This window comes from Porites lutea, chromosome 13 (genome assembly GCF_958299795.1).
Source record: "Porites lutea chromosome 13, jaPorLute2.1, whole genome shotgun sequence".
Lineage (NCBI taxonomy): Eukaryota > Metazoa > Cnidaria > Anthozoa > Scleractinia > Poritidae > Porites > Porites lutea.
The window spans coordinates 11,674,861-11,701,488 of NC_133213.1; the positions used below are offsets into that span (position 1 = coordinate 11,674,861).

General features: G+C 39.2%; 2 protein-coding genes across 3 annotated transcripts; both read left to right on the plus strand.

Moving 5' to 3' along the window:
* The first annotated feature begins 355 nt into the window (after positions 1-355).
* Positions 356-1,669, plus strand: LOC140922373 (BTB/POZ domain-containing protein 6-like). Its single transcript, XM_073372363.1, has one exon. The coding sequence runs from the start codon at positions 356-358 to the stop codon at positions 1,667-1,669; it is 1,314 nt and encodes a 437-aa protein (XP_073228464.1).
* A 13,530-nt stretch (positions 1,670-15,199) lies between these two features.
* LOC140923260 (arylsulfatase B-like) lies at positions 15,200-25,769 on the plus strand. 2 transcript variants are annotated; one of them, XM_073373344.1, is made up of 7 exons: positions 15,200-15,471; positions 17,716-17,802; positions 18,926-19,137; positions 20,481-20,692; positions 21,962-22,182; positions 22,333-22,550; positions 25,321-25,769. In XM_073373344.1, exons 1-7 carry the CDS (start codon positions 15,210-15,212, stop codon positions 25,537-25,539), a joined length of 1,431 nt encoding a protein of 476 aa, XP_073229445.1. In that variant the 5' UTR covers positions 15,200-15,209; the 3' UTR covers positions 25,540-25,769. The 2 variants fall into 2 exon arrangements, with proteins under 2 accessions (XP_073229445.1, XP_073229446.1); XM_073373345.1 differs by lacking the exon at positions 17,716-17,802.
* Positions 25,770-26,628: the final 859 nt, after the last annotated feature.

The window sequence follows — 26,628 nt, forward strand, 5'->3', positions numbered from 1 at the left end:
CGCCGCCGTTCTGGCTTCTGATTGGTGCCAGAAAAACACAAGTTTTGTGGCATCAATCAGAAGCCAGAACGCAGCGACCGTGGGAACTGGTCTGGTAAGACATTGTCCCCAGGGGCTCTTCTCGTCGTTCTTTACTTTTCTTTATTTTCCGCCCGTTTAGACTTTCCCTCGCCCCCTTTATCTGCCCCTGGGTCTCCGAGGATGGGATGTTCCGGGATGTTCCGGTATGTTCCGGAATGTTCCATGTTCCAGATTTTATCGACTCCCACCTGTTTAAGCTGCGTACCGTATATTGGTTCATATAAGCGTCATGTGAGGTTCCATCAGACGTTCCACAAATTATCGCCACGAAAGCATGGCAGTGTCGAATCCTGAAGAAAATTGGCAGTCAGCACGATCGACGGTCAGGGAGAGAACCAAATTTATGTTTAATAACAGCCTTCTAAGTGACGTGAAGTTTGTAACAACAGGGTGTCACAACAGCACAACAGAAATTCCAGCTCACAGATTTGTGTTGTCGATTGGCAGTCCCGTATTCCTCGCAATGTTCAATGGTTCAATGGCGGAGTCGACTTTAGACGTTATTGTTTTACCTGACTGCGAATACGATGCCTTGCTCGAGTTGTTTCGCTACATGTACAGTGACGAAATCATTTTCAGCAGAAACAATGTTTTGCAAGTGCTTTATTTAGCAGAAAAGTACATAATACCGTCCTTGGTCAGCAAGTGTTATGAATATCTTCGTCAAATTGTAGAAGGGTCAAATGTGTTTACTGTTCTTAATCACGTTCTGCGGTGCCACCAACAAGATAGGTTACTCATAGATCGTTGCTGGGAAATAATTGATGAGCAAACACAAGTGGCGATCCAATCGGATGAATTTTTCACAATTGAGCGCTCTCTACTCGCAAAATTAGTGCAAAGAGATTCTTTGACTGTTAAAGAGATTGAGCTTTTTAGAGCTGTGGATAAGTGGGCATTGCATCAGTGTGAAAGACTGGGTTTAGTTACTAACGGTGCAACAAAACGAAAACTACTTGGTGAGGGAATACTGTCAGCCATTCGTTTCCCTGTAATGGAAGAAAAGGAGTTTGCCAGTGTTATTCTTGCCAGTGAAGTTCTTGTACCCCATGAAGTGTATGATTTAATGAGACATTTCTTGTCCACTTCCGGTACACCTCCAAGGGGATTTTTAACTATCAAAAGAACTGGTGGTCTCAAACATTGCCAAAGATTTGGGTCTGTTGTGAAATTTGGTTGGAGAGCATATGGAGCTGATCATGAAAAGGAACATGCTCTGTGTCTGTCTGTGGATGAGGCCATCAAAATGCAGGGTGTCCAAATCTTTAGCTGTAATAGTGAACAACATGTAGTTACTTTGATGGTCAAAGATGTGTCAACAAACACATTGCTTGCCAAGAAAACAGGAACCTTTTATTCCCAACTGTTTCAGTACAAAAGTGTGGGGTTCTATGGCATCAACGTCTTGTTTGATGAACCAGTAACTCTAGAGAAGGATAGTAATTACCTGGTCACCAGTTCCTTGTCTGGTTCATGTTCATGGCGTGGGCAAAATGCTTTGGAGTATGTCCATTGTTCTGGAATAACATTTAGATTCAACAAAGTGACAAATGACCAATTCCCTGAAATTCTTTTTACCCTAGAGTAAGACTATGCCATGAAGGTCAAGTGCTCCTGGCAGGGCATGAAATTCTGGCTAACATAGGTAAATTTGCCGCTTTAAAAAAATGAGAGGGAAACTGAGCATAGCCTGAGAAAACAGACAACATTTTGAGACGTCACCAACGGTTTCTCCACGAAATGACGTCTGAGAAACAAGCGCAGAAATTCCATACTGATAGCACGTCACCACCCAGATCTGGGTAGTGTTTCTGATTGGTTGAGGCAAATTTCACACATGGCATGACCAATCAGAAGCACTACCCAGATCTGGGTAGTGATGCAGTTTAAAATTAAATTCAGTTCAGTTAGCCCTTGAGAAACTAAATGTCAGAAAGGCCTGTGGTTATGGCTCCTAGAATGTTAAGGCTAGCATCAAGTGGCATAGCAGATTCCTTAACAAAGCTTTTTAAGAAGTGTATAAGGAAAGGTGAATGGCCTGAAGCATGGAAGAAAGGAGAGTGGAACCCAGTCCACAAAAAGGATGACCGGTTGGATGAAAGAAACTATCGTCTAAAAACATTGCTAAGTATAGTAGATAAGGTTTTTGAGTCTATGATGAGCATACAAGTGAATAATCATTTTGATTCCAAGCTCGATCCCTGCGTATCTGCGTACAGGAAAAAGCATAGATGTGAAACTACAGTACTTTGCTGAGACTCACTGAGGATTGGAAGCCAACTGTGGCTTCTAAGCAATTTATTGGAATACTCTCAACAGACATGAGTAAAACATTTGATTCCCTACATCCATCACTCATGATAAATAAACTTAAGGCATATGGCTTTTCAGAGGAATCACTTAGCTTGATGAGATCATATTTTTCCAATCAACAAAACAGAGTCAAACTTAATGGAGTCACTAGCAGTTGGAAGGATGCTGTTAGAGGATGCCCTCAAGGGTCATCATTTGGACCCTTACTGTGGAACATTTTTCAAAATGATATGATGTATGTAGTAAATAATGCAAGCTTGTCAATGTACGCTGACGATCATCAGTTGTATGTAAAGGGTATTCAGTTGACTGCGTGGAACAATTTTTAACTAATGGGAGGCACACTATATCAAAATGGTACAAAGATAACTTTTTGAAGGGAAATTATGACAAGTACAATTAAATTTTAATGTTATTAGGCGGGAAGAACAAAACTGAGGACAGTCCATCTATCAATGTCAAGATTGATGAACAGGTTATTAAATCATCACCAGACTTGAAGTTACTGGGAGTAACATTAGATGATGAACTTAATTTTAGTACTCATATAAGTGATATATGCAAAAAGGCAAGTAAGAAAGTTGGTGTTTTAGTACGTCTTAGAAATATGATTCCCAGAGAAGCCAAGTTACAATAATTTGTACAAATTGGCAATTTTACCTAACTTAACATATTGTCACATAGTGTGGCGTTTTTGCAAAGCATCTGATGCCAGAAATTATGTGCTGTATATAATGATAGGAATGCTACGTATGAGGAACTCCTAGAGAAGGGAAGACTCTCTAGTCTTGAGAACAGACGGCTACAAGATATACTAATTTTAACGTATAAGGTTAAAAATTCACTAGCTCCAGAGCATGTATGTAATATAATTTTTCAGCAAGATAAGCATTTTAACTTACGAGGTGATTTTCCTGTTCCAAGATATAATACTGTTAAGTATGGCAAGCACAGTATCAGATATTAAGGCCCACACATATGGGGCAAGATAAGCCAGGAACTATGCAGTAAGACCAGTCTTCAGGCATTCAGGAGAGGGGTGCGTGCTCTCAATGTGCTTGGCTTGCTGGATGGTACGTGTGGCTGTTGTGCATGATCATCTTAGAGTGGTAGGTATTCATAGTGGCTTCTGTTGTCTGGCTGCCCAGTGTATTGGGAGTGTGCTCCCCTATCCTCTATTTAATTCGTCTAATTTAAATTTTCTAGACTTTTAACTTTCTGAATTTTGTATTTATGTTTGACTGCTGCTTATATGTTTGTCTTATATTGTCTGTTTGTTTGTCTGTCTATCTGATTGTCTGTTTTGTTTTTTGTCTATCTATTTGTTTGTCTTTGTTTGTTCCCTGCTTGTCCTGCTGTTTGTCTGTAATAATTTTATACATTAATGTTATTTTTATATATTAATGATATTTTAATGATATATTTTTAATATTTTTACGTATACTGCTGCTGTTTGTCTGTAATAATTTTATATATTAATGTTATTTTTATATATTAATAATATTTTAATGATATATTTTTGATATTTTTATGTATACTTGATTTAATCTTATATTATAGTCATTTCATTTATTTATAGTGTCCACAATTAGCTTTTAGCTAAATACCTTGACACTTTAATAAAGTTCATGTATGTATGTATGTATGTATGCATCATCAGTATGGAATTTCTGCATTTGTTTCTCAGATGTCATTTCACTGGGAAACCGCTGCTGATGTCGCAAAATGTTGTCTGTTTTCTCAGGCTACTGAGCAGAGTTAGCTTTGGATGCACCAGGATGCACCAGTCAGCTGTTGGCCATTTTTTTCTCCCTGTCCCTAGTAGCAGTCCCAGAAGTCTTTGGGAAAGTCAACTCACCCAGTTTTCTTCACATTGTAAAGTGGTGAATGTACGGTTCTAATAAATTTCCCTCACTGATGAATGAACTCTAAAAGTTATTCAGTATTATCTAGGGTTTTCACACTGACTAATTAGGTTCTGTTTACATGGAGGTGTGGGACCCCAAGTAGGTGAGGTAACCTTGAGTAAAAAAGAATAAAATCCCTGTGCAACGTAGTTACCTAATGTTAATTTTAAAATTGTAAAATCGACTCATTTGAACAGGGTTGATTTTACAATTTTCAAATTACTAGGTGAGATAACTTGCTTTGGTGTGGTGACCTGCCTGTCCATATAATCTCTCATTTTAATTTGATTACATTTACATGATGGGTGGGGTGACGATGTGAGAGATTATATGGGCAGGCGGGTTACCTACCTCACCTACCTGGGGTCCCCCACCTCCATGTAAACAGGCCCTAAAGCTAGTGTAGGGGTTCTTTAGCTGGACAATTACACCAGCTCACGTGCCATCCCTACTATCTGAGAGCCTGGAACAGGCTAGACCGTGGTGAACGTAAATGAAAGGTCTACCACAGAAGCCTTTATGACACGTGAAATTTGAGGATCATCTTGACCATAACGAAGTTTTGTGTTGATGAAGACATCTTTAATACATGTACAACGTTCAATTTCATGAACACCCTACAATCAATTATTACCCTTATGATTTAAATAATAGAAAATTTAGCTTTTAAATGGTAGAAAATTTAGCTCTGTTTAGTGTCTGGTCTAGGCAATTTCATGAGTTTATGAAGTCTGATTTCTCTACCCTATTACCTAAGTTCCCACAGATAAAAATGATGAAGCTGACCTTGCACTAATCTTTATTTTAATGAACATTGGTTTTTGTTTTATTTTACTTAACACAAGTCTACACTCTGATTACTATAGTATATCTAAGGTACTAAATGATGCATATTTAAAGATGATTATAATTTCAGAAAAGTAAACGTTACTTATATTGACATGATTTTAAGGGTAGAATATAATAATAGATAGCTTACTTGTTAGATTTACATGTAATCATTTCTATTTGATGACTAGTTCAGATCATGGTATTTTTTTTATTGGTCGTTTTTTGAAAATTTTTCTATCCACAATAAGTTTTTGTGTCCATCTACATCAAATTGATTATTGTAAATAACTGATTAAGCACCATGGCGCTTATACGAGAGCGGCACTCATTTTCAACTACAGGTAAAACACTGAAGGGAATATAGAGAGAACGAAGTGAGGTGCGTATTAGCTTAATCGATCACTTAGGGTAAGTTGTGAAATCATTAATCCTTCCGTTTAAAAAGATCCAGCTTCCCATTTTTCACTAATTAGTCAGAAATATAGAGACATTGTTTAGCAATGCTTTTTTGGGGAAGTGATTATAGATATAACCAGACGTGTATATTTTTTTAGTTTTAATAAGAGACGTGAAAGTCGACCAGGGACACGTCTTTCGACAGTCCCGGTAACTTTTCTTGGTTCGAAATGAAAAAGCAGGCATCCTAGCTTACAACCAGTTCATTTTGTCTTGTCCACGGATCGGTTAGTCCTGTTATCTTCAAAAGTTTTGAAAAATCTATTTTGAATGTAAACAACAGCTTTCCAGGGGCCCGTTTCTGGAAAGTCCCGATGATTAACGGGCCCGGTAAGCTGTCTCCGTTTACATTAAAGATCGAGGTTTCAATAGTTTTGCATCTAACATGACAAAACTGTCAGTTAATGAAACAAAATGGAGTAGTTTGCTAGCCAGGACCAGCGCTCTTATTCTTTATATTTCGATTTGAATATTTGATTTCGAGCCCGTAAAGTTACCGGGACTTTCGAGAAATGGGCCCAAGGCCCGTTAATTACCGCAGATTACCGGGACTTTGGAAAAACAGGTCCCAGTTTTGTTACTGGCTGCATACATTTGGATCTCTTAATCTTTCGTACTTTTCTTTATGCCCATACAATACTTGTAGAATTGAGTGTGAATTCATTCGGTTGTGTTTTTTCCTCCGATATTGTTGCGAAGCAGCTATCTCTGCATATGTCTCCACCCTCCCCGACTTCTGAGAAGTCTTATAATTTAGGGAAGAGCTGATTACATTGGAAACTTGAGGCATATGAAGATGTTCAATCCAAAAAAGCCTTGATCCGATCCCTTAAATTAACGTTCATAGTTAACAATTATTCCTCGAGCCCAAAATTGTGCTCTGAGTCAATAGCCCATGAGGCAAATTTGAAAGGCTGAATTGGCTATTGACTCAGAGGCCATGAGGGCGAGAGGAATAATTCTTTTAGTAAAATCCAACAAGTTGGTCAAAAATATCGAGACAAAACAACTTTAGCTAGCAAAACGTGATTCAGCCGCCATTGTTTTGGTTTTCAAAGCCGGCACTTTTCCCTACTAGTGGGCTATAACAAATGGCCTAGTAGTAGCTCAACCAATCAGAATGCAGCATTGATAATAGACCACTATTCGACTAAATAAAAAAGCTACTTGTTAAGATAAAAACGACTCACAAAGAAGAAGAATAAGCAGAAGTACTTAAGCTGAAAAGACGTTTCAAACTCGGATTTTAAAAGTGTTGTAATCAGGACCTCATGTGTGACTTGTCAGACTAGCTGATATTGACCTCAAGAACAATTTCATTGTAGAAATGTAACTAATATGCCCCCCCCCCCCTCCCTATTAGTATAATAACAGGAAAAAATTCTCTTTTATCAAAGAAAGACAGACTCAACACGTTAGAAAAGGAACACGAAGTAAACTTACATAACACAGAGGTAATGGTATTTTTTGCTGCCTGGTGAGTTTGTTGGCGAATCTAACATTCAGAATCGGCTTCAGGCGTGGCGTCATCCCCTGGATCAGCGGACCTTTCTCCTCGACTAGTTTTTCTTCTGGGTTGAGGAGGAGTAGTGAAATCACTACATCCGCTACAGCTCGAGCCGCGAGCCACCACGACCCCTGAAAATACATGGAAACAAATGTGAAACTTCCACACTACTGACTGACATTAGCCTGCGAGACCATCCGGTTTTTCTGGCTTTATTTTTCGGAGGGAGAGAAGCGACGACCGGAAATACGTCTGCGGTTCACAGGCGTTACTAACATAGACTCAAGAAATTGGGACTGGATCCATTGGGGGAGTGTGGATCTTTTTGTGGAAAAAACCAGTCAATTAATAGGCTTTTTCATATGGGAAATATAAAAGTTTAAGGAAAATTTGCCTTATCTTAGCTTATTGTAGAGAAAGAAATTAAAACAAACTTCCCGTGCTATATTTTGTTTCCTTGTGTCTTTTTAAAGCGATTTCCACAATATTAAAAGCTTACATAAGGCAGTTTTTTTTTCAGATTTCTACGTTTCCCATATGAACCCTATAAATCACTAGACTATGCAATATAACCAGATGTTTTAGTTTTCAACGTGTGCTCTTACACACTGAGTTTGGGATGCCTGTGAGTTTATTACAGGAAATAAAAGGTTGCAGCTTGCACAATCAGTGGCGGATCCAGGAGAGGGGCCTGGGGGGCCCAGGCCCCCCCCCCCCCCCTTGTTTTTAGACCACACTGAGGCCCAAAGGGCTGAAAAAATTGTTTTGGGGGACTGCCCCCCCCCTCCCTACCCCCTTATCGTCTGGATACGGCACTGACAATGTCATCGTTACTGGTAGTGCCCCGGCGTTGCTAAAATAAGGGTAAGGGTAACAAAAAGGGTAAGGGTGAGGGTGGGGGTGAGGGTGAGTTGAAGGGTGGGGGTGAGGTTAGGGTGAGGAATTGCTATTATAAGAAAAAACAAGGAAAATATAACTAATCGAATGACAAAATTTCAATTGCGAGAAGTTCAAGTTGTGGCAATTCAAAAAAAAATTGTCTCCTTTATACTCGAACAATCATGATGTTGATTACCAATATTTCTATGAATTTTACAATTCGTACGTCTTGGACTTGGCGCGGTTTGAAGACCCTACATTTGCCTTTTTTAAGGGAAAGTGTTAGATGTACAGTTTGCTCGTCTCCAAATGTAACTTATTCGAAAGATTGTCGGAATATTTTGGGGGTATGAATTGATATTGCGTACAATATCAAATTTAATAAGCAAGTTAGTACATCAGTTAAACTGATGTAGGTTTGGTGTAATATAATACTTGATATTCAAGAAAGAGAAAAGCGACCACACAAGAAATATCAACTCGGAATGAGGGATTGTGGACGTTCTAAGATTGCATGTCACGTGATTACCATACGATAGGTTTACTCTCTAATTGGTTTCCATGAGTAGAGTAATATGAGCACTTTGAGGTCAGACCAGGGGAGGGAGATCAGCAGACAAATTTCCGGTCATCGATTTCCAGTCTTCCTCAACTCTTGGACCGATTTTTTTTTCTACGGGCTTTGTCCGCAAAAGAACGCAATTTCTGTGAGAAAATTTCTTTTTTGTGCGCAACAAAACCAGTAAGAGGAACGGACGAATGATAGATGCATGACAGGAGCCGATTACTTGCATGATCATCGGTACAGTTATGTTTCCATAAGCTTTCACATTACTCTGAAACTCACCCTCACCCTTACCCTTACCGTCACCCTTGGTGTTACCCTTACCCTCGTTTTAGCAACGCCGCGAAGTGCCCTCCTCAACACCGACTATCACTTCAATGTTTCTTTTATGTTGGCCAGAATTTTTAGCCCTACCACTTTAAAACGGTCTCCGCGGTCCCTGATCCCTCCCCCCCGCTCCCCACAATGCTTGTAGCATCGGCCCAACGTCATCCCCAGGGCTACCTTTTCTCAGTTACAAAATAGGAGAAAAAGCGAGATAATATGTAAAAAAAAAGATGATTAACTTATCTCTCCACTGTTGTTTGTTGAATTCGCACAAGTGCATGCAGTACATCAATTTAAGTGATATAGTTCATGTTTTGAAAGCTGTTGGCATTTTGACCAGTGTACACTTGAACTAAGCAACAATTTAAGTGGTCAGTCACTTTTTGAGTGCTAAGGTGTCCCCTGAATGGAACTTAAGGTGATTCCTTAGTAAAAGAAGCTAACATGGATTGTAGATGAAGCTTGGTACACTGATGTAACAAGTCATGAAGATGATAAAAAAAGTAAAAAAAGTATGGGTCATCGTGCTCGTTTTGACGTCACAATGCTGACAAATACGGCTATTTAGGACCCTTTGACAAACACCACGCGCAGCCCAAAAGTAGACAAAAAGAAGAGATTTTTTCGGTGATGCATGTGGTATCGCACAGAATTTGACTTTAATGTATTTTTTATCCACTTACGTACCTGAAAAATGCCTTTTAACAAGGGCGTAGCCAGGATTTTTCAAAGGGGGGGTCACAGAGGCTACTCACCCGCTGCTCTCCCTCGTGTATCAGCGGGCTCAGTCGTATTATCGCGGCATGAAGGCCCATATTAACTAGAAACAAGAGCCGTTGACGAAAATACTTTACAAAAGAACAAATTTTAAAAAAGTGGACTTTTCAACAATGGCTTAATTACGGCCAAGATGTTGTCATGGCGTTTTCGCCACCTGAATATTGTAGGTTGTTTGGTCAAAAGAAAGCCTACCAAGGGGGGGTCACGGGCACCCCAGGACCCCCCTAGCTACGCCCCTGTTTAATGCCCTTGTTTTTACTTTACGCTCCAAAGTAGATTCAAATTGGACACGCGCTATTCGACCCGTGATAGCTCAATCCGTACAATTTAGTAAAATTGCCAAAAAACTGAACATAGATTTGTGCCAATTTTTTTCTCATCAAAAGGAAGCACTGTCCTTATCAAAATCATGAAATAAAAAATGGGGGTCACCGTACTCGTTTTTGCCGTAGAGCTGCAGAAAGTGCGCACCAAACAAATTTTCTCCGATTTTTGAGAGAGGACTGGAGCGAGATTCAAAATGGCATGTATGTGAAAGGGGAAAGAAAGTAATAAAAAATCCGTTTTTACAGATTTACATCGAGATATCACAGGACACAATGTGATAAAGAAAGCGTTTAAATGAAAATCAAAGTGAGTAAGTACAAGTTTAACATCCACTCGGCGAGGTTCTCCATCATGAGGTCCATGAGCAAGTCAAACTCAGCAACACGCGTGCTGCTTACGTTATGCACATTCCCAACACACTGAGTCTCACTTCGGCAAGAAAAACCACAAGCGAAAATTCTAATAGCGTTTCTCTTCAGTCAACTTCATTTTAATAATGTTACTTCAGACACTCTCTTTTGCGGTGGCCATCTTTGTGCAGTAAGAGATGAACAGTGCAAACCCAGTGAATCACCTTAAACCCAGGTTTCCGGACCCAGAAAACCCCTTTCCCCTGAATAGAGGTGTCCCTTCAACAGAGGTAACAAATATAAAGGTTATGTGAACATTTTTCCAGGACCAAATTTTGTGTGCTCTGAATGGAGGTGTCCCTCGAATAGAAGTGTTCCACTGTAATGAAATATTTAATAGAAGCACCAAGTCTTTCATATATGAATGCAACAAATGTATCAGGGCCCGGTTCCTCGAAAGATACTTTAGTTTAACCCACGGATTAAGCAAAATTTGACGCACGGTTTTCAAGTCTAAAAACATGCAACTCGAGGTTTCAAAATACTGTTGAGCCGTTACTACGAGATACAGTAATGATAACACAAAATGTTACCCTAAGCAATGCATAGGAATGTCAAGTACAAAAACAGAACAAAATTTTAATCCTGGATTAACACTAATCAGCCTTTCAGGAACCGGACCCAGGAGACAAGTTTAATGAAAGGTGTTTATACTTTCACTCATTCTGAAAGATTACGCAGAAAGCGGTTTACCATAACAGTGTTAAGAAAACTTTTGAAGTAGGAATTTGTTTGCAGCAATGCTTTTTATGGAGACATACTGTAGGTCACACATCCTGTTTCCTCAGAAGGGAGATGTGACAGGCCGTTTTTGACATTCTTAATGAAACGAAAAGGCCTCTGGGTGGGGAGTTTTGCTATATTTGTTGAAAATATTATCCTCACTTAACCTCGGGGAAATTGAGCCAAATTGGGGTTTACAAATATACATTGACAGGTGTATAACAATAAAAATTAATACAGATCTTATCAAGTTAATAACCTGCATGTTCTGCTTTCTTGAAAGTAATGTTAACATAATATTGACTTTCCCTTTTCTTTGTGTCTCTCCAGTTAAGTAAGAGATAAAAGTGAAAGTGACTGGTTATCAGTCTCTCAATATTTGAAATGGTGTGATGTCTCTACCCCCTCACCCCACCCCCCCCCTTTCCCCCACTCTACCCTGGAATTAAAGACTCATGCTGTGAAATAGCCCCATTTATTTGTCTCAAGACATAAATCTCTCTTCAAGTACTCTTAACATTAAAAAGTGGATGGATGCAACCCTGCATGCAACCACCTTGTATACTGAGGCAAAAAAGCTGCTTGTACAAAGGATTAACAAGTCCTGATATGACTGAAGGGACAGTCTCCCATATTTCATCATCTTTAGATCTCCTGGTCTTAAGGATGGTCATTCGCCAAAAGTGAGAACAGGTCACTGTTTGCAGAATAAGAATTCAGGAAATTGTCCCTTCTTGACACTGGTGCCATTGTTACTTTTTTCACTGTTTTCAAATTTAAAGCATACTCCAGAACACTGAAGAGAACTCACACCACTCTGTCCACGCCATGAAAATGCACCTGAAATATATGCATCAACAGAGTACCTTATTCCATTTTCTATGACAACAGGAAGGTCAAACAAGACCTCAAATCCCCAGTAATGACTTGATTTGTACAGTAGCTTCTGTGAACGAAAATGCCTTTTAAGACTGACAATATCTGATGAGGAACTGATATCCTTTATTCTGAGGTGTAATGAATAGTTTTCATTTTGATAGCCACACAAGCGTATGCCATGCAAAATAATAGGTTTGTCCACAGTTAAAAAGATGGAGTCAACCTTGCCAGGGCTGTAAACCCACTCATACTCAATTACAGACCCAAATCTGCATAAGCTTTCTTGTTGCCATCCAACTCGCATTTTCTCTGGAAATTCCAGAGATGAGGGCGATATTGAACAGGGGCACCCAACGAGAATATAGTTCAAAATAAACAACAATATAAAGGAAGATAAAGATAGGCTAAGGAACTCAGACTGAATGTTTTAGAATAATTGTTATGATACGAATTGTACAGTTATCGTAGTGCTTCAAGAGAAACTGAAAAGTTAGCCTGGGTAGCATTCCACTTAAAAAAAGTGTCTTAAAAAAGAAAAAGAAAAAATAAAAGAAAGAAAGAAGCGGCTCATATTATTATATTATTATATTCAAGAACAAACCTAGTGAAATTAAAAGTTCCTGTCAACTTTTAGGACGACAGCTGTCGTATAGGGGCAAATTGTTTGAAATTATAATGTACGCGAAGAAACTAAAGTTCAAATGGTCGCATTCACATTGTAGTGTTGGAAGCTAGTAGGGTAGTTCCAAGGACGTTTTTTTGGTCGATACAGTCGCACACGCGTTTGTACGCTCCGTACATACACGCACGATAAGTGTACTACCCGGCCATGCTAATACAGGTGTAGTGGTTTCATTCACGGTAGCAGTCAAAAGTCTGTTTGCAAACATACTTCTTGGATGGCGGTGAAGGATGGAGGCGGCATCTCGACACAACACCGGGAAACTTTCGTAGCTTAGGTAGTTGTCGTCTTCCTAGAATTAAAAAGAGAAAAACACAACAAACAACAACAACGTAAATTTTACACCAGAAAATGTCATTTCAATCTGTTAAAAAAAAAAAAATTATTATTATACTGTCGATCTTTGACCGGCGACGACCCCAGAAATAAAACGTCGCTATCGACGGAAGTTGTCTGCCAAGGACAATTGAGCCACAGTGGTTTCGTATGCATCTACATTTTGAAATAAAAATTATTGAATTAATTCTCGAAATTAATTATTCAATTAAGAACATTGAGTTTAATTGCTTGCTGTGCAGTAAATACAACGAACATAGAGATGAAGTCATTTCTTAAGTTGTCGTCTACAGGAGGGTAAAAACAGGCAATGGAAAATTGCAAAGTCGTCATCCAAAAAAGGTGGTCGCAATCGCTGAATGGTGGTGCTGGATTTTCATTGTACCCAAGTGCATGTTTATGGGGAAAAAAAGGCCAGTGACGCCATCAGAATTATGGAATAATAGAAGATAAAAGAAAGACAGAAAGAAAGTCATCCCGATTAATTGATGCAAAAAGGCTTTTTCAGGAAATAAAAAGTGTATCATTTTTCCATATTTCAGCTGTACTTGTACGCACGGGTCTATGTGCGTATATTGACGGTACGCTCCTGCTGATATTGTTATGAAGTTTCGACTGTTGAAATTCATTTAGATTCGGTCGACAATCTTTCCGCCAAAAAAAAAACGGAAGTAAGGCTTCATTCAAAAATGACCAAAGAAAGTGGCAGGAAACTCTGACGAGTTGTAAAGTTGTAAAATCAACATTTATGGGACGAGCATAATACTATAGGCGTGGCTACAGCTCACCTTACGCGTTCGATTCTGTCAGCTTGTTCTTGGGGAGGCTTGAACGATTTCAAACCTGAGTTTCGTTGGTGGTGATCTCAAAGCGAACACGATCCACAATAGAGTATGGTATTTATGACGCGAGTGGTACACGAATTTAGTTTACATGATGTTGACCGTGAACGGTTGTCCATTTTTCCTGACAGCCAAGCGCGGTGAGCTTATAGGTGCAAAAAAGGAGGAGAGATTGTTGCTCTTCCTCGTTTCTAGCGGGTTCGGCGCTCGCCCCTCGCGCGCGCTCGCGTTAAAAAGTGTCTCAAAAGAAAAAGAAGAGACTAGACTGCTAGCAATCGAATCTTGATGACGCCTTTTCGGTGATCGCGATCTGAACAGAATCATAATAAAGACGAGACGGTAAGAAACTGGTTGTTTGAATATCATCGAGTATAAAATCTTTCAAATGATTACTAATAAGCTGATTAAAAGAACAATACGTTTGTACTGAACTTTTCCGATTGTGCACTAAACGTCGCTTTTCAGGTGACCATGAAGGCGAGCTGGAAACATTGTCAAGAATGACAAATACACCTACCGTCGATGACGACTTCTCTTCTTCTCTGTTTTCTTTTTTTTTTCTATTGTTCAAATCAAATGTAGACGAATATTTAGGAAAACCGACCCACTTACTACGAAAATGCGGTGGGCGTAAGCTGTAGACCCGCGGAAATTCAGAAAGCGCAAAAACACAAACAAGGGAGAAAACTGGGGCGAGGAGGGGCGACGCGCGCCTTTCTCTTTCTCGTCTTCCCCACTCTTTTGCGCCTTCCCCACCATCTGAGAGCCTGGAACAGGCTAGTAGATCGACAGAAACATCGACCTAAAGGAGGAGCCAAAGGCTATGTACAAAGAGTTTCGTCTGGTAAAAGGTTCTATTCTGGACCGCTTAGGTGAGAATAAGAACGAAAGTCGTTTATTATCTTAGAAAAAGGTATGGATTACATTCAAAGATCGCACCTTTGAATGTAGGACGTGCAAATAATAAGCTTGTTTTAATAACGGTTTAAGAACGTTCTCTGTAAAGCATTTCTGAAATCATTTTTTTTTCTTCAGAGCGCTCAGTATAAAAGCACGATCCGATCAAAAGCATCGCGTCAAGGCAAAAAAAACCTCTCTCCTCCCCCCTAGTATTACAAATTTGTCTCTCGAAGTTTAAACGATCATGCACAGACTGTTCGGTCTTTTTTCGCCAGCATCACCTAGGACAAAAAGGCTATTGTTTTGGTGAATTGGACCCGGTACAATTTCTTGATACGTGTCATGTGGGCGACCAGGGTGGATCACGTTGCACTGAACGGGTATTAATATTGAATTAAGGAAATCGTACCTTATTTGCTGACACTTCGCTTCGAAAACAAAGAGAAGAGGAGGAAGGTTACAAAATGCGGTCCAAACATTTTCTGATTCTTGCTCTCTTGTTTTCGTTGTTTGTGCTCCAAGTTATTGCCTTTCCGCCACATGTTTTGCTGATAGTGTTAGACGATTTAGGAATGAGTGATGTTGGGTTTCACGGCTCACAAATCAACACTCCAAACATGGATAAATTTGCTTCTGAAGGCGTAATACTGGATAATTACTATGTACAACCAATTTGCTCTCCAACCAGAGGTGCTCTCCTTACCGGAATGTACCCTATACATACAGGTAAAAATGCTTTGTGAAATTATTTAGCATTTATACTTTCACTACTTAAACTGAATAGCTTGTCGAAGTCAGTAGTGCCATCGCTCGTCTCTCGCGATGTTGTCCAAAGTTTCAATCTCACCTTTGAATTCATTTCTATGGTTTACGAATAATTTCTTTGCCACCAGGGGTATTTACAAGTGATGTATCTTGGTGTCTCAGGGTAATCTGTTCAAAGATAAAAGACACAACTACTTATTTCGCCATCATTCTAAACTACCTTTGACCTTGCAATAGACGGCAGGAAACAGTTTCCATGGCTTTAACTCCATCCTCCGCAGAGGCTCCCGCTGGGTAATAGTAAGGCCAATAAAAATAGCAAGAATCGAAAAATAGAAAGAGCTGGGCGGACGATCTCTGTTTCTTTCTCCCCAACCTCCCTACAAAACAAAGAAGCGCGGAGGAGAGAGATGCCTAAATGTCGCCTTAAATAACAAAAGTAGACCATTAGTTTTTAGAATTCAATCGATGTTTTAGCTTTTTTAGAAAAACATAGTAAATAGCGTGACACAGCCGGCCGGAAACATTTGCATGATGGGTTATCTCCAACAATCATTTTCCGCCAGGCTGCTTCCGCTCTTTTGGGTCGACCCAAAAAAAAATTAGAAGGGTTTGTATGGAGTTTTCTAAGTTTTCTAAGCATAACTGGGCTACGATCTCAGAGACAATTTGCCCCGAAATGCTCATTTTTGGCAAGTAGGCCTCTTGGACATTGTTCTTTCAGAATATCCGGACAAATCCCATAATTTCAGAAATTTCATTTTTATGACGTCATCACTTTAGTACTCTATCCCACTAGAGAAAATTCATTCTTCACGTGACTCAGTTTGTAAGGCCAGGGAGTCGCATTAATTGATAGATAGGGCCATGACCCTTGAACCTCATGGCCTAAACCGCCGTGACGAATTATTGTAATCCATCTCTTTAGTATTTTTCCTTCCCAGTTTTTGTGTTGTACGTCATTTCCGCCTCTCCCTGTTAAACGATTTTTATTGCGACATTCTCCATTTATATAGTATTGTGATTGCTACATAAGTTCAGTAACATCTGTAAACCTGAAGAAGGCTGGTATGGCCAGCCGAAATATTGTTATAAAAAAACAATATACGTTGTCTTCAATCAGCCTTGCAGTAGTCTTTGGACTTCTCGTTCTTGGTTCTGCATGATGGGTGCCAGAAACTCTACATGCGCAGTCTCTGGTTTGACTTACGCGGACATGACTTCCTCGGATCCGACTTCCTCACGTCCTTCATGTTCAGGAGACAAAAAAAAATAACATGAATGAACAAAAAAATAACTACTACGTCTTAGTCCACAAAAACGCGCAACAGATTTTGGCGTTACAATTTAAGAAAATTAAATAATTTTCAGGAGCCCATGACCATGTATTTTTGTAAAAAAATAACATTAATCTCCAAAACTAAGCATAACTGCACATTTTGTTACTAAGCGGATTAGCCTGCGAGTAAAGGTTTCTCTCCTGCATGGCTTTTCGAGACCAGCAAGCAACGCGAACGACTTCGTAAACACATGCAAGAGAGAAACCTCTGCTCACGGGATAATTATAGCTATATCCTGCTGGCATATTTTGTGGCAGTTGTTTTTGCTGTTCACGTCCTAACAGGAACGTGATTTTGCCATAATCATCAGAGCTATATATAAAGTATTTTCCTTAGTTCTATCTTGTTATTCTCCTGGCTTGATGAAAGTCTGTAGCCTGCGAAAACAGCGGATGTTTTCGCAGGCTAGAAAGTCTGTGTTATTAGATATAACCGGTTCGAGAAATATAACAAGTAACGACCGTTTCTCGCTTTGTGCGCTGTCCACTAGTCTTCTTTGAAAATAAAAAAGTAAATAAAAAATTTAAAACAAATTTTAGAGTTCAGTTGGGTCCAGAGAACAAAATGTCCAATGTCTAGCCTTCTTGACCTGACGCTTGATCATTAGCCTTTTTACACTGTTTTAACCCTTTAAGCCCCAATATACACAAACAAATTCTCCAAACTGATCTCCAAACATTTCCTTTAAGAATTAGTTGAGAGAACTTGATAAAAGATCGAGGCATTTTCTCTTTGTTGATCATTTTGTTAATTCTCATAACCATTTGTCTTGACAATGTATGGATATCCTTAGGAGAAAATTGATGTTGATTACTATTGGGACTTAAAGGGTTAAAACGAATATATTGATTGATTGTAACATTAGGTTTCCAGCATGGAGTTATACGCCCTACGGAGCCATATGGACTTCCACTTAACATCCCCATCTTACCGCAGAAACTCAAAGAAGCAGGTATGGACAAACTGACCACAACAGCCTTTAATTGTGCTAGCAAGTTCCATTTGCTCCCAAATGCTTGACGTACTCAATCAATGTAAATCAAAAATCGATATCTAGACTGCGTTCAGTTCCTTGTTTCTATTTGTTTTTTCTTAGTCGCAGTAGAGGGACAGCACGAGTGAGAAGTAGAATAGTCGTTTTTCCTCTCTCTCCGTCCAAATCTCCCCTAATTTTAATCATTTGTAATTGCCCTTATTTTACTTTTTCGCTCGCACCTGGTTCTGAGGGAAGAAGGACTTCCGCTCGTGGTCTAATCAATATCAATGGTATTGCAAGTTAATGGTTATTGAACTGAGCGAAGTGCTATTTGGTCTGTATCTGTGGACGGGCGCGCAGCGTGATTATAACGCTTGTATGTATCCGTATGTCCGTATGTTACCCGTATGTTACCCGTATGTTACTCGCATCTATTTGGATCAGAGATCTTGACTAAAACACCACAGGGTTACACACGGGTAGCATGCGAATATAAGGAAAAAATTGTTTTGGCTTGCATTTTGAGACATTATTAAAAAAATTGTTATAAATACATCTTTGTACGGTTTTAAAGATACATTTCTCACAATTGTTAAAACTGAAGATTGCTTAAAAAGTATGTTTTTATCAGTATGTTGCTTGTATGTATCCGTATGTAACCCTTAAGTTTCTCGTGTATATTCACTTAGTAGAAGCGAAGTTAATGTAAAAAACAAATATCGACTAATATGGCTGTGTAATACTTTTCCGACCCCCGGGAGGCATCTTTGCGCATGAACACACAGAAAATCACTGATTTTAAGCAGCTGCATTTGACGATGCTTTAAGTCTAAGGAATTTTCAGTAAGTCACCTCATAAGTAAGTCAGTAAGTCTTGGATTCTGGATTCTAGGTACTGGCATGGATTCTGGTCTTTGTAGTGGAACTTGAATTCTGGATTTTAATCGTTTTATAGTTGAACTCCGGATTCCTTGAACTGTATTCCGTATTCCACAACGAAAAATTTCTCAAATTCCGGAATCCGTTTTCCCTTACATGGGGGCCACTAAGAAATATATTTTAAAAGCTCTAAAATGCATCTATTTCTATTTCATAACAGGATATTCTACGCATATTGTAGGCAAGTGGCATCTGGGATACTTTAGCTGGCCATACACTCCACTACACCGTGGCTTCGACTCATTTTATGGCATGTACCTTGGTGCTGGAGATCATTACAGTCACATGAGATCCGGAATTCTTGATCTACATGATAACAAATCGCCTGTAAAAAATAAGGACGGAGTTTATTCTATGAATCTTTTCGCTGAGGTTTGGAATAACACTAGATTCTTATTTATTTATTTATTTATTCATTTATTCTTCGTCTAGTGTATTTCACCTTCCTGATCTTTTGTAGAAGAGACATGAAATAGTTTTTTATGGCAAAAAATCTTCTGGTAACAACACTGTTGAGCCCAAGATGGTAACCCTCGGACGTACAAGGAGGGGGGAGGGGTGGATGGTACCCCCCCCCTCCCATAAGGATGAGTTTTTTCCTTGAGCATAAAAAATCAGCACCTGAGGTTTTCAATAGCTGTTCGTTCATCCCTTGGAAGATTTTGAGACAAGTTTAGTGATGGTAGTTGCTATGGTTACGAGATATGACGTCATAAGTAGCAGGTGGTCAAGCCAATTTTGGGTGAAAATACATGTTTTTTCAACTTAATTCAACAATAAAAGTGGCTAAAATCATGCAAAGTGCTTATTTATGTGTTATTTTTCATGTAAAGCACAAAAAATTAACATTTGTCGCGGTTTTAACTAGCCTGCGAACAGCAGACGCATTTCCGGTCGTCGCTTCTCTCCCTCCGAAAAAAAAAAGAAAAGAAAAACTTGGTAAAATCCAAGATGGCGGCCAAGACGGCGACCATTGTTGGTGATGTCACAGGCCTCCAGCAGCGCCACCACCCATAAAATTTACCTCATCTTGTTAAGAAAATCAAAGGCTTTCCACTAAAGGTAAAATCGTTTCAAAATATTGCAACATATAAAAAACTCCGGGGAAGAGTTCCATCCACCCTCCCCGGCCTCTTATACCATGGTGGGGGTATGAATTTGCTTGTACGTCCGAGGGTTAAGGAACTTTAGCAACGACGACGGCAACGACAAAGAGAACCGGCGGTATAGTAAGTGTGGATTAACAAACCAACGACTCTTCACGTGCATCATGCTTTTTCGTACTCTTCTTTGCCATCACTGCAGGTTTTATAGAAAACGTAAACAAGTGACGACAAAATTTTTCTTTCTGTTTCTAAACTTGAGGGCGGTCCCCAACAAACAAACTTCTGGGAAATTCGCCTATATTTCACATTTTCAGCGAACTGGAATAAACGCGACAAAGTCTGAAAAAACGCGAATTCATATCTAAAGTGACGTTTTCGCCGCCCTCCGCGCAGTCATCCATGCTAAAGCTCCCTATTATTGTTGATTAGTCAGGAGAGGACAGCATTAAGTAACACGACAAGAAATTAAACAGTTCCAATACATAAGAGTCTGGAATAACAAGCTTCGACCATTATTTTTTGAATTCAATAGATATGAATACGTATTTTAGCGTGATCTGGCTCCAAGTCAGTAAGTTAAATGTCAATTTCGAGTGCTTTTTATTGCAGCAAGCACAGAGGGTAATCCTATCCCACAATGCCTCGACACCATTGTTTTTATATCTACCATTTCAAAGCGTCCATGGTCCTCTGCAAGTTCCCAAGGAGCACAAGAAAAATTACCGAATGATCGCAGATGAAAAGAGAAGGATCTATGCAGGAATGGTTGAAAATGCTGATGAAGCAATAGGAAATATAACACAGACCATGAAGACAGCTGGGTGAGTAGATAATACATAGAGATCTGGACCTGTCAAATCCATTTATTTGACATCAAAATTACATTAAGGCATCCGACGTAAGGCATTAGACTTTGAAGTCCCCATACCCTAGTAAGGCCCCATGGACACGGAAGTAAATTCCTGGGGATAAACAAAAGGAAATACGATATTATACTAGGGGAACCCCTTTTCTTGTCATTTCGTTAATAGGTGGTGTAAATTGCCAAATGTTGCTCTCACTTTGGAAGTCCTTCATTAAAACCAAACATTTTTTTACCCACGCAAGTACAATTTAGGTTTGTGGAAGAAATCTCCTTTTAAAGTTACCAAACTGTACGTGTTGAAGACAGTTTTTGGAGTGAACATTTTTAGTGCCTGTTTTAGTATAGTCTCCCTAAGAAGTTCGGCAAATATTGAGCTTGAGCTAATACTTGAAAAATAACTTGTTAATGACTAAATCACCGCTTTGTGTCAAACAAATATTTATCCCAAGTATTACATAAAACGTTAAAAACAACAAAAATGAACTTTGAAGAACTGATATGCTAATAAGTTTCCAAAAACCGCAATTGTAATCCATTCATCTTCTTCAAGAATATCCATCCTTACCCCCTTTTGTATTTGCTGTGTTAGTACCTTATTACATGAAATTTTCGCGATACAAAAGGAAATACGATATTATACTAGGGGAACCCCTTTTCTTGTCATTTCGTTAATCGCGAAATTAAAGTGACGCGACGAATCAACCTTTGGCGACGAATGAGTGTCGAGAACATAACGTGACGCGAAAATTAAGTGACTCACATTATGTCCATTATCAAGAAAGAACTAGTTTATTACCACTGAAACGTTAACAAATCACATTTTTAATTTTCTGATGAATTTTCCGTGTAAACGGATGTTGCGGTCAATTGACTTAAGAACAATAATTCATGTACTATAAATGGCTCTTGTGTACAAAGTAAACATGAACTGCTTGTGGACATTGTGAGAACTGCTTGCATTGGTGTTTCCTAATTTTGACGTTATTGTTCCTTTCAATTGATATTAAAAGTCATTTTATTTAATTCAAAGACATGTTAAATAACATTGCCTATGAAATGTAAATTGTTGTACTTAAAAACGCAAATTTAAAGTGATTCAAAATATAAAATTTTCGCAAAATCGCGAAATATGAGCACATCAAAATGTCGCGAAAATTTCGTGTAATAAGGTACCGTCTCATGTTTCACTCAGATTATTCGTTTTGGTTTACTTTCTGTTTATTAGTTTATGGAACAACACTTTGTTGATTGTGACTACTGATAATGGCGGAACACCTTCTTTTGGTGGTTATAACTGGCCTCTTCGTGGTAAAAAAGGTAGCCTCTGGGAGGGAGGGGTCAGAGGAGTGGGTTTTGTTCATGGAAAAATGCTGCAGAGGACTGGAGTCAGGTGTAAGGAGCTTATTCATGTGACTGACTGGTACCCAACCCTCCTCCATCTCGCAGGTTTGCCCGTATTTTTTGTTGCAAATACATTGTACGCTTAGATCGCGTCCCTCCTTCAGTGAAGTGGCCTGTACTCTGTAAGACTTGTTGATTGTTTATTTTAGTAGAAAAACAAAACGCTATTAACTTTTGCTTCTTATTCCTTGTAAGGCGTAGAGGAGAAATCTAATAGTTCAGCACTGGATGGCTTCAATATATGGCCCACTATTTCTGAAGGGGTCCCATCAGAAAGATCAGAGATTCTTCACAATATTGACGGAGGCAGTGCGGCAATTCGTGTGGGCGACATGAAGCTGTTGTTAAACGTAGGCAATCAACAATGGTACAAACCGCCAGAGTTGTCCTCTGGAATAAGGAAAACGAAAAAGGTATTAACAAGAGAGTATGATGGGATAGAGAGGGAAACGCCCTACTGAACCCTTGGGACTGATGGGAATTTCACCAAAAATATTTTTAGAGCAATTAAACCCTTGAAATTAATCGGAGGTTGGTTTCTGGAGAGGTCTGCAAACATAAAAATCAGTGTTTTCAAGAGAAACCTCAACTGTCGCCACTAATAATTCTGCATTGTTTGAGGCAGTCACACGTAGATTTATTGACGTTTCAAACAATAAAATTATATTGAAAAGTCGTCTAAGGAATTAGAATTCTGTTTAATTACAGCTGCTTACAGCGAAGCCAACGCCCTAAGACTCCCTCTGTCACATTATACACTTTTGGTATTAATTAACCGTTTTTTGGAATTATTGCTGGCGAGCGTTGGCGAGATGGTACGATATTCTTTATTTAGGGGAAAAATCCAAAATTATGTCGGATGAAAGATCGCAAGTATGCGCACGTGATTGGTTTGTGAGTATCCGGTACATACACTAAGATGTTGACGTCATTTGAAATTGAAGTTCGTCAATCCGCATCGTTCACAAACTACATACATAAGCAGCTGCGATTGAATGTTTACGTCCATTACCAGTGAACAACTTAACACGACTCTCTTTAGAACACATTTCCTTTTTTCCCTTAGCGTTGGAATAATAGGTACCTAACTTACCCAAAACGTTGAAACATGTTGAAAATAGAGACTTTGCATCCTTTAAAACGTTCTGAGATTATTCCAAGTTGCCCATTTACTTAAAGGAAGGAATTGGAGCTGAAGAGGGGGAAGTCGGACCGAGTTTAGACAAATAACAGTAAAATCTATCGCCTTGTGCGTTTCCCGTTTTCAAGTAAACTCAACCCTACCCTGGCTTCAGAGGTCCGATTTCAAAATACCTAATGGAAAAAAATATATCCTCTGGAACCCAGGGTAACTTAACCCTCGGATCACTGAACTCGTCACAAAATGCGCGCGAGGGATAAAAGAACAACTACTGAAAACGTTAGGTGCTCTTGTTTTATCTTCTAGGATAAAACTCAGAAAAACCTCAGAGTAGGGGATCCACCCCCCCCCCTTACCCTCCCCCCCCCCCTTGTACGTCCGAGGGTTAAAATTTGGTCATTTCACGTTTTCACGTCGAAGTTTGCAGGGGCAGAAAAGAAACTTACCACAAAAAGTGGTGCACTTTTACTCACTAAACCCATTGCTTTTTTTATGTTCCCACTGGCAACGTCAAAATGCCGTCGTTTCGTATGGGTTTATAATAAATATTTAGCCAACATCCATATCCGCATGAACTTTTAAATACTTTGTCTATCGGATGAAGGGAATTCTCCTTTAATGGTTGGTTTTTAGTAATATTTTCCAGTTACTAAAAAAGAACAGAAAGAACTCATCGTTTCACATTAAACCCGAGTAGTTAAACGATTCACCAGTTCAATTCTTCTACATGGACTAAAATCCGTATTGCTTGCAGTCTCGTGTGATTTTGTTAGGAAAAAGAAGAAAGCTCTACGGTTCCTGATTATAAATGAAAACGGATATCTTAGCAGTTAAGCGCCTGGCTATTTCTTGAATCTTTTTAAGATTCTACTTTAACTGTGCTACTCTTTGTATATTGTTTGTTTGTTTTTTATTTACAGGACTCTGTTTAAATTAGCTTATGCTAAACCAGATGTTCCTGTATAAATAAAGAAATTAAAAAATAATCATTAATAATCAATTAATAACGTACTTGTTATTATTTATTAACTTTTTCAAGGCAACAAAAGCGGGATTAGGGACGGATGACTAGAATAGTTATAAGGGGTGGGGGTGGGGAATTTTCGAGCCGCGTGAATTTTTCCTTTACCATTTCCCTTGTATAAATTTTTTAAGCCAGTGCATTAATATTTGTTAGGGAGGGTTACTTCGTTCGTATGAATTTTTTCATTCAATTATACCAACTTAGAAAGTAGAAGTTACAAACAAAAATTAAGCAAAGGAAAGCTTTTTTTAAATGACAACGTCTTTGCAATGGCCTTCATTTTGCTATTTACTAGAATTTTTATTGTTTTTTTTTATTTTTTTATTTGCCACACAATAATTACAAAAAATATCGGAAAAGAAGTGGCGAGGAGACCTGACAGAAATTATAGAAGCTTATGAGAGGTTAGACCTCCTCGAACTATGAGCTAAGAGCTGTTTCACATCAATTGAAGAAAAGAAGGCGAAAAGTCGAAGATGGAAAGATTTATGAACTGTTTTCATACTTACCCAATAATTTAATCTTCAGTTTGCAGCTAACCTTCAACATGGTATGTTTTAGGGCTGAAATTAAGCTTAGGCCACGCCGGGTTTAATCCTTATTGCCCAAAGAGCCTCCCTGCCAGCTTTACATGCCGGTCACCCCCTCCCCCGCTCCCCTGCCTGTCCGCACGGGTAATTGGGTATTCCGCAGGAGACCAATTGCGTTATCTAATGGATAGAGGTTTTTCCACTGCAAAGCGCTATCCGTAATTTAACGAACTGTTGTCATCCATGAATTCTGAACATACACGAAGTCACCAATACCGTGCTGACGTGTTGATTAACTTAGATATCCATTTTCCTTCTTTTAATCCTACAAAATTAATTATGAATAGACCAACGAGTTGCGATTAGCCGTTTAAGAACTTATCATCCAAAGCAATTTAGTTCAATGTTCATTTATATCATGGCAAGACACATTTCTTCACATACATATCTTCTCTAATCTTCTAACTGCCTTCTTTTCTAATCCGCAGAAATCTCGTGGCAAAATTAAAGTTGCCCTTTACAATATCACCGCTGACCCAAATGAGCGTCAAGACCTCAGTAGGACGTTCCCGGATGTGGTAAAGACGTTACGAAAGAGGGTCAGGTATTACAAGAAGGGCGAGATGCCTTCTGGGAAAAAACTCCCTGATCCGAAAGCAATGAAACTGGCGCGCGAAAATGGGTTCTGGGGCCCATGGATTGACTGAGATCTTAAACCAGAAAAAAATGAAAGTCTCTTCACGGATAAAATTTATTGCAGGCAGGGGTAAATTAGTCTAGGTGATTTTATCGACGTGCAAGATGGCCACAACTGTTTTTTCGTGCTCTGAAGTTCATTGTTTGTAAGGAAGATAGTAATGATTTTCATTATACTGTGCTTTCTTATGTTGTTGTCGATTGGTACGAATAAAGACTACTCAAGTTGACACAGAGAGAATGAATTCGATAATAGCAGGATCACTCCCCTATCCGCTTAAACGTTTCCCCAACCGTTCGTCTAAACAGAGCGTGCGCGAGCGATGTTGGCTTGAGTAAAGGTGTCAACTGTTTCCCCACTTGAAAGACCTGTGAAAAAAGGACTCAGCTAGGAGGGTGACTCTCTTTCCCGGAATAATGTTTCTTCATAATGAACAGTGTGTGAGGCTGATATCGGGGAACAGTCATGGTCATAACGCTCTATACAATGCAAAGCAAAGTTGACTGGTTCTTAACGGGTATCCGTTGACATTCAGGACCCAGTTGTTCGAAGGCCGATTAGCGCTAACCCAGGGTTAAATTTTAACTCGGGTCTCTTTTTCTTTTCATAAAAAGCATTTTCTCGGACAATTTTCTCTATTCTTTTTAGAGTAGCCAATCATTAAATTGTTGACAAAAAGAATTAAACTGAATTTGCTTTTTAAGCTTTCATATCTGAATTCAAATTTCGAACTAACCCTGGGTTATCGTAACCTAGCTTTGAACAACTCGGCCCAGGAGGGTAGTGCAAAAGAGAGAGTCTCCAGACTTTAGATCTCCAGAGGCTGGCATCTCTGGTGAGGAGGTTGATCTAACAATTGCTTGTATGGTCCTCTATATATTAAACAGACATGAACTACAAAAGGACCGCGAACGAATATGCCGCAGAAGGTAGGATCTGTTAGAGGACCTGATCAGCCAAATTAGACAAGGAAGAGGTTTTGAATTCTGCGAAGCTGATTCAACTACGGCCAGGCACTATTTGACTTTATAAAATAGCCAAGGTTAAAATTGGATTCTGATTGTTCGAGACCAGTTCATTATATACGCAATAGACCACA